Here is a 7500-nt window from a genome sequence, read left to right as displayed (position 1 = left end):
ATCAATGGCAACAACAAAGAGACACTGACTAAGGAGCATGCAGATGGAGTGATAGAGGAAGGAGGAGAAGAAGAGGGAGATGGCTGATTGCTGTTGATTGTTGAGCGGCATTGCTGATTGTCGAGTGTTTATCTCTTTTTGTTCTTGTTTTTATTCTAACACTATATTTGGATTGCGCTTTGGCAACTGTGCATGAACAGCCATGCCAATAAAGTGACTTGAATTTGAGAGAGAGACTGTGTATGAAATAAAGTGGGGGGAGAACTTGCACACAGATACAGACACAGAAACAGACAAAGGACACATCTGTCTTCCAGAACTGATCCCCAGTCTGTGTCTGTCTGAGAAACAGTCGGGCCAGACCTGTCCCAGAATCATCCCTCTGTCCTGGAGTCACTGGAGCCTGACTAAAATACATACACGTCTCAACTACAGAGGTGTAGGATAACGCAGAATACAGGGCTCTTCTGACCAGCTAAATACACGCCTCAACTACAGAGCTGTAGTTCCTCTGGGCAGCTGAATATACCCCAGTGTTTCCCATACATTGACTTATTTGTGGCGGCCCACCACAATATCAACATTGACCACCACACAATGATTTTCTATGTTGTACTATTTAAATGGGATGAAATCTTCATTTCATCTTTCTATCTATCTCTAATTAAGTTATAGGAAACAGTATCCCTACACTAACATTAGAATACTGTTGGGTTGTCGAGGTTTGCACACTATAATGTTAAAGCTACTTGTCAATATCTACTTCTTGTGCAAGGCAAGTATAACTATAGGCTATTCATTGTATTGACTTCGACACAGAATGTTTGCTCAACACCCCCCCCCCACACACACACACCTACCACCACAAATACAATTAAATGCTGTAGGAAACACTGTACCCTGCAGAGAAGATGTATCAACTACAGAGATGTAGTTCCTCTGAGCAGCTGAATATAACCTGCAGACCAGATGGATCAATAGAGGTGTAGTTCCTCTGGGCAGCTGAATATAACCTGCAGACCAGATGGAACTATAGAGATGTAGTTCCTCTGAGCAGCTGAATATACCCTGCAGACCAGATGGAACTATAGAGATGTAGTTCCTCTGAGCAGCAGAATATACCCTGCAGACCAGATGGAGCAGCACCACGACTCTTCTTACAGTCATCTTACAGGTTTCAGCCACGATTGGATTCCTCACATCTCGCCCCAGTTAGCTGTCTGTTTTTACTGAATCCCAAAGCCCAAAGTAAACTTTTACTTTTATACCCCTGTCCATACTCTTTCCAGAAATATGTCTGACAAAAGAATAGTAGAATGATATAAGCATAAAGTTCCCAAAGACAAGACAACTATCAATAAAATATGAAGGAGACCAAAACAGAATGACAGAATCTGTTATCTCCGGATGGGCTGGGGAAAGATGTTCGTGAGACGGTGGTCAGCCTGGAGTGTTTGAGATGCGAGAAAAAAAGAGATGAGAGATACGAGAAACAAACGAGAAGACATCTGAGGATTTGGATTAGGAATTAAGATTACAGGTAAATGAATGAACGAGCAGAAAACCGGATTAAGAATTAGATTAAGGGAGGGGGGATAAAGACTCACAGAGATGGAGCAAATTGGCATCCCATTTGAAATGGGTAAGCAGAGTGGGCTTGGCTGAAATGAGACGTCTTAGGGACAGATTGAAGGATGAGGGATGAGAGGAATACTGAAGGGATCAGACAGGAAATAGCTTTGCTTGTGGTTGAATCGGAGTTAACTGGAGCTAGTTCAAGTGTCTTCACCAAGACACCGATGGCTGGAGATGAATTCCTTGTGTATATATGTGTGTGTGTGTGTGTGTGTGTGTGTGTGTGTGTGTGTGTGTGTGTGTGTGTGTGTGTTTATGTGTGTGTGTGTGTGTGTGTGTGTGTGTGTGTGTGTGTGTGTGTGTGTGTGTGTGTGTGTGTGTCAACACGCTTGACACTAAATCAGGTTGTAGCTGTGTGCAGCATACTGTATGTCTTAATATGAGGGAGTGTGAGCGAAGATATGATCTTGGGTGCAGTTGAGTGTGTGAACTAATGCAGCGCGGTGTGTGTGGGGTCATTAAGTGGGATTAGAGAAGGGATTTACGACCCTGTGGTTAGCCAGAGAGTTCACCGGAGAGCTGTGTGAGGGGAACTGAGAGATGAGTGTTTAATAATCAGCTCTTAAGGTGTTGATGATGCATTGGGAGATTCTTCTGCCCACGTGCATGACCGTGACTGTGACAGTGCGCTTACTGATGATTTAAGTTCAGTAGATTGGAAAAAAAAGGGATGTTGGCCAATGTCAGAGGGAAAGTGACTGGTCTAAACTACACACAAGCACTGTCGTGCAACACTGCTCCAAAAAAAGTTCCCCTGTGTGTGTGTGTGTCATCAGCTAGAGACAGCGTTGGCATTCTGAGAGCCGTGTGGGATGGCGCTAGCGTAGGAGGCTTGTGTAAATCAGTGGGGATTTACCAGTGGCGGAGGCAGAAGTACCTAACATGCTTTGGAGAACGGAAACCCAAAATGACTTGATGGAAACGCGTAGGCATGCATGACCATAGGGAGACGATGGAAACTAGCCACAGACAGCAGTCGAAACGACACAGCGACAACACTACACTGTGCAGGGAGTATCACGGTCTCGCTCTGGACGCGTTTCCCAAAACCATAGCTGCTAACTAAGTTATGAGCTAGTTGCTAACTAAGTTATGAGTTACTAGCTAACTAAGTTAGCAACTTTGTTGGTTGCAATGCAATTTCCCATTGCCAGCCAACTAAGTTGCTAACAGGTTAGCAACTATGGTTTTGGGAAATACACCCCAGATCAGTTGTATGACAGAAGTCACTCCACTGCCTGAGTTGCCTATGGATGGCTATTGTACTCAGAGGATGAGGCTTTGGTGGGGTGATATCACAGTTGAGCATGCTGTGTGTGATGACCGTGTCCAAAACAACAGAGACAGGAAGTGAGGGATGTAGAGCAGACTGCGTCAGGTGAAGGATCATGGGAAAGGAGGAGTTGAAAGATTAGAAGGAGAAGGAGGAAGAGGAGGAGGAGGAGGACGAAGAGGAGTCCACTCACTGCATTCGGAGGAGAAGAGCTTGGCGAGAGGGGAGGGGAGGGGAGGAGCGGGGGGGCTGGTGGTGGTGGTGGTGGTGTTGGTGGGGACAGGCGCGGGTACGGGCACAGACGCGGGCGCGGAGGTGGGCACCGGTGCAGGGCGCAGGCCGCTGGACACCACGGAGGATGCGGGCACGTGCCGGGCGCACAGGTCAACACTGGGACTGGTGGGCTCGTCTGTGAGGTCAGGGGTTAAAGGTGAAGGGTCACGGGAGAGGAGGGGAAGGGAGGAGGGGAAGGGAGGAGGAGGAAATCACGAGGGTTAGGAAGGAGGGATGGAGAGAGGGAGGAGGAGGGGAGGGAGGGAAGAGGGAGGGAAGAGGGAGGGAAGAGGGAGGGAGAACTGTAAGGTTCTAGCAGGCAGTTAGGACGGTAAGTTTGCATTATTCATTATTCAAGGTCAAGTCAGGACCAAACACAGGCAAGAAATCCTCATGCTCTTCTACAATCACAGCAGCAGTGTTCATGTCCACTAGCGGTTCTGAATGGAGTGACTGACCACTGATTCCTAAGTGATGTCACTAGCAGTTCTGAATGGAGTGACTGACCACTGATTCCTAACTGATGTCAGTGACTTAGGGAGCAGGCTGAGGATTTCCCTATAGTCTATGCATGATAGATGCAAAAGAGGCTAGGGGCCCTTATTTAGATGTCAGGCAAATTGCAGTCAGTCAATGTGCAAAGTGTCTAACACTTTACACACTAAAGCCATCATGTGGTGAATAACTAAACTCTGACCTACCGATGTTTGTGCTTAGGATTTTGCTTATGGTATTAAATCCAAATCCACTTTGTGTAGTTATTATATTAGCTTTAGTTCAACTTCAGACTTTAAACTTTGCTAATTAAATTAGGACCCCGGGTCTTTAACAACTTTAACAATCTGTGCATTATTGATCATCACAGAACAAACACAGTCTATGTTTATGTGGGCGTACAAACGGGGCTGATGTGCATTTGAGGGTCATGATTGTATGCAGCTGTGTGGTTAATGGCTCTGACCTATAAAGCCAACTGGATGCCAGAGCGGCTCTTTATCTAGGCGTATCTCATGGGTCAGCGAGTCATTCATTCTCACTGGAGCTTATTTGTTTACAGGGGCATAAAAAAGGGCCTGATTTGGATACGTGAACATCGTGTGATTGGCAGAGTGGAGTGGAGGGAGGTGGAGGATACTGAGCAGATCTCAGTCCTCACTGGGCCAGCTTAGATTAGTTTAGCTCACTAAGGGTATTCATTTCAGGGGCCATGGACAAAATGCTTTCTTCACAGAAAGAGGAGAGATGCTTTGCAGCTAGCTGCTTTGTACCTGTACCTGCTAATTTCCATATGCAGTCCATGGAATACTTGTTTATAGATAGCTAGATAGATAGAATATAGATTTTATAGATATATATCTATAAAATACATGTTCATAGATAGCTAGAAATATAGCTAGATATATAGCTAGCTAGCTAGATAGACAGATAAATAGAGAGATAGCTAGCTAGATAGATAGATAGATAGATAGATAAATAGATAGATAGATAGATAGTTAGATAAATATTTTAATAGATACTTTTAACAATAGATAGATTTAGGATTTTGAGTTTAGGATAAGATTATGGCATGTTAACCCCATCTGTGCAGTACGTAAGGTTTGTGCTTGCATGTGTGGTCGTGTAGGCCAGAGTTTGGGAGAGGGCACTAACCTATGAAGGGGATGGATGCCAGGGAGTCTGGCTCCGTGGGCTGGGGCCCCACGCTCCCGTTGGGTCGCCGCTGAGGTTCGGCCCGACCCGGCGCCAGGGAGGTGGCGGTCAGGGCGTCGTGCGAGGTGTCCACGGGCAGGGCGTAGTGAGTGTGCCGCATGGCCTGGGCGTTCCGTCGTCCGGCTGGCGGCTTCTGCCGCAGCACCACCTCCTGGGTCTGGACCAGCGTCTGCGGCCCGGGCGACGGCGAGAGAGCCGGTGCGGCGAACGCCTCGTCCGTCTGACCCGAGCTGCCGGAGCTCCGGCGGGCAGTCGACTCGTGGGAGTCGCCGGTCGTCGGGGGCGACGGGGGCGTGGAGGTGGACGAGGGCTCGGCGGCGGTCTCCAGGGGGCTGGTTTTGGGCGTGGGCGTCCAGTTGAGGTGCGGGCCGGTGTAGGAGGGGTCGCGGAAGGAGTGCGACTGCTGCATGAGGTGGCCCGCCTTGCGGCAGAACGACGGGCTGTAGCTACGGTAACCGACCGTCTGGTCGTCCACCGTCTGCCCCGTCGGGAGCCGTCTGGCCTGCGCTTGTGACGCCATCTGCTGCTGCTGTTGTTGTTGTTGATGTTGTTGTTGGTGGTGGTGGTGGTACGGTTGACCGGTTCTGCCCGGAGGAGGGACCGTTGCGGCGATTGCCGTCCTGTGATTGGCCGGTCCGGTCCTGTCGCCGGCCCTCATTGGCTGGCCGTGGTGTTGGTGGTGGGGCGGCCAGGCCGGCCTCTCGTAGCGCGGCGAGACGAGGGCGGACGCCTGCTCGAGCGTCTCCCGCGAGCGCTCGTACGTGTGCTCGTACGCCTCGTACGCCGCCAGCAGGTTCTCCGAGCACGAGCGGCTCGCGGGGCCCGCCGCGCCCCACCCGCCGAGCCAGAACGAGTCCTGACCGGCCTGCTGACCGCCCATCCCCCCCCGGCCACCTCCCCCCAACGCCGCCCCATAATGCAACAGCAGAGTGTCCTGGGAGGCGCTGTGCGGCCACTGGCCGCCGAACCCTGCCCCTCCCGGCGCCCGGTGGTGCTGCTGGTGGCCGTGGTGGTTGCCGTGGTGGTTGCCGAGCACCAGGCCGAGCTCGGCCAGCCGGTCCTGCGAGATGCTGCGGTGCCGTGGCGACATGGGCATCCCCTGGCGCTCGACGGGCACGGCGGCGGCCGCCTGGTTGTAGTACCAGTCGGTGAGGGCGCGGTGGCACACCTCGCTCCGCGCGCCTGGCAGGCTGCCCTTGCGCTTGGGCGGCAGCGAGGCCGAGGCCGAGGCGATGGCCGCGTTGTGGTTGGCGAAGTGGAAGTCCAGCGGCGAGACGGTCAGGCCCGCCGTCGAGGACGAGCGCGCGCGCGACGCGTGGCCTTGGAGCTGATGCCGCGTGGCGCCCACCGAAATGTCCTCGCCGTCTCCCCCCGGGGGAGTGGGTGCCGCCCCCGTGCGGTTGTCCAGGGGCGAGCCCAGCGCGTTAGCAGCAGCAGCAGCAGCGGAGCGGCAGTTGAGGTTGTCCACCTGGCTGTGGTTCTGACCCGCCTGCGGGACGTGGTTCGGGGGCTGGCCCTGCTGCAGGCCCGCCGAGGAGGACTTGCGTCCCGGGTAGCAGACCGGAGGAGGCTCCGGAAGGTTCTCGGCGCCGCCTGTGTAGGGCTCGTTCCCCTTCAGGTACGCGTCGTCAGAGTACGCCTGCGGCAGAGGAACGCGAGGGACCGGTCAGACAGGAGCAGGACTCAGACGGGGAGGGTTAGGGCAGGTGAGAGGAAAAGTAGGAAACGGAAATCAGTGATCCACCTACATGTGTGTGTGTGTAGACGTGAGGCGCGATACATACACACATCTTATGTCAACGTGATAAACTAGCCATTCGCATCAGAATTTATACACACACACACACACACACAGGCTGTAGGTATTACTTATAAATCCCCTGACTTCATATTGGTTGTCTAATATTTTAGTTCAGATGATCAAGTCAACTTTTAAATGATACTACAAACACTTGATATTACTGGTAAAGCATCCTTGTATCATCTTTTCTCTTAGCAGCCAAGATCCTAGGGTTTATAAATGCATTTATAACGCCTTATCTGTATCTATGGAGGGTACTGGTTCCAAATAATGGCACATTATTGGCACACTATTGTTATTAATGACTTTAATAATATATATTTAATAATATGACTTTAATAATAAATGTCATTAATGTGGTTAAGCTTAATGAAGTCAGTCTAGTGGCTGAAGTGTGGTGATGTGTGTGGTGTGCTACTGCGAGGGAGAGGAGAGGAGAGGAGAGGAGGAAGAACAGCAGAAAGACAATACTCACACTTACCAACTGCAACACATCCTCATTTTTGGGCATGATCGAGAGCTCCAGCACACTGTCACTGTGGAGAGGAGAGATGAGCAGGAGAGGAGAGGAGGAGAGGAGAGGAGGAGAAGAGGAGAGGAGAGGAGGAGACCAGAAGAGAAGAGAAGAAAAGAAGAGAGGAGAAGAGGAGAATGACAGAAAATAAACGACAGGACAATGACCCCAATGCCCACACGCAATAGTGACACGCATAATAATAATCCACTTCTGCACCGAGCGGGTGAGGATGCCTCTCTACTCTGTGGAGGAGTGGGCTTCATGGACTACGTCCCCCACAATTCACTTCAC

The 7500-nt window shown here is 51.0% G+C and overlaps 1 protein-coding gene across 5 annotated transcripts in view; it reads right to left on the bottom strand.

Moving 5' to 3' along the window:
• LOC143137596 (rho GTPase-activating protein 23-like) overlaps positions 1-7500 on the bottom strand; it is a 65913-nt gene that overhangs the window by 13816 nt on the left and 44597 nt on the right. For 2 of the 5 annotated variants that reach the window (XM_076297843.1, XM_076297841.1), the window contains exons 6-8: positions 7168-7228; positions 4832-6530; positions 3102-3317 (exon numbers count right to left, since the gene is read on the bottom strand). In XM_076297843.1, the coding sequence (XP_076153958.1) occupies positions 3102-3317; positions 4832-6530; positions 7168-7228 (1976 nt within the window). The remainder of the gene's footprint in view (positions 1-3101; positions 3318-4831; positions 6531-7167; positions 7229-7500) is intronic. The other 3 variants (XM_076297842.1, XM_076297844.1, XM_076297845.1) reach the window with 3 other exon arrangements.

The sequence above is a fragment of the Alosa pseudoharengus genome, unplaced genomic scaffold (assembly GCF_046254945.1).
Source record: "Alosa pseudoharengus isolate Yale_2024_CS ecotype anadromous, Long Island Sound unplaced genomic scaffold, YU_APseudo_1.1 YU_APseudo_1.1_scf_21, whole genome shotgun sequence".
NCBI lineage: Eukaryota > Metazoa > Chordata > Actinopteri > Clupeiformes > Clupeidae > Alosa > Alosa pseudoharengus.
This window is presented reverse-complemented; position numbering and strand designations above follow the sequence as displayed.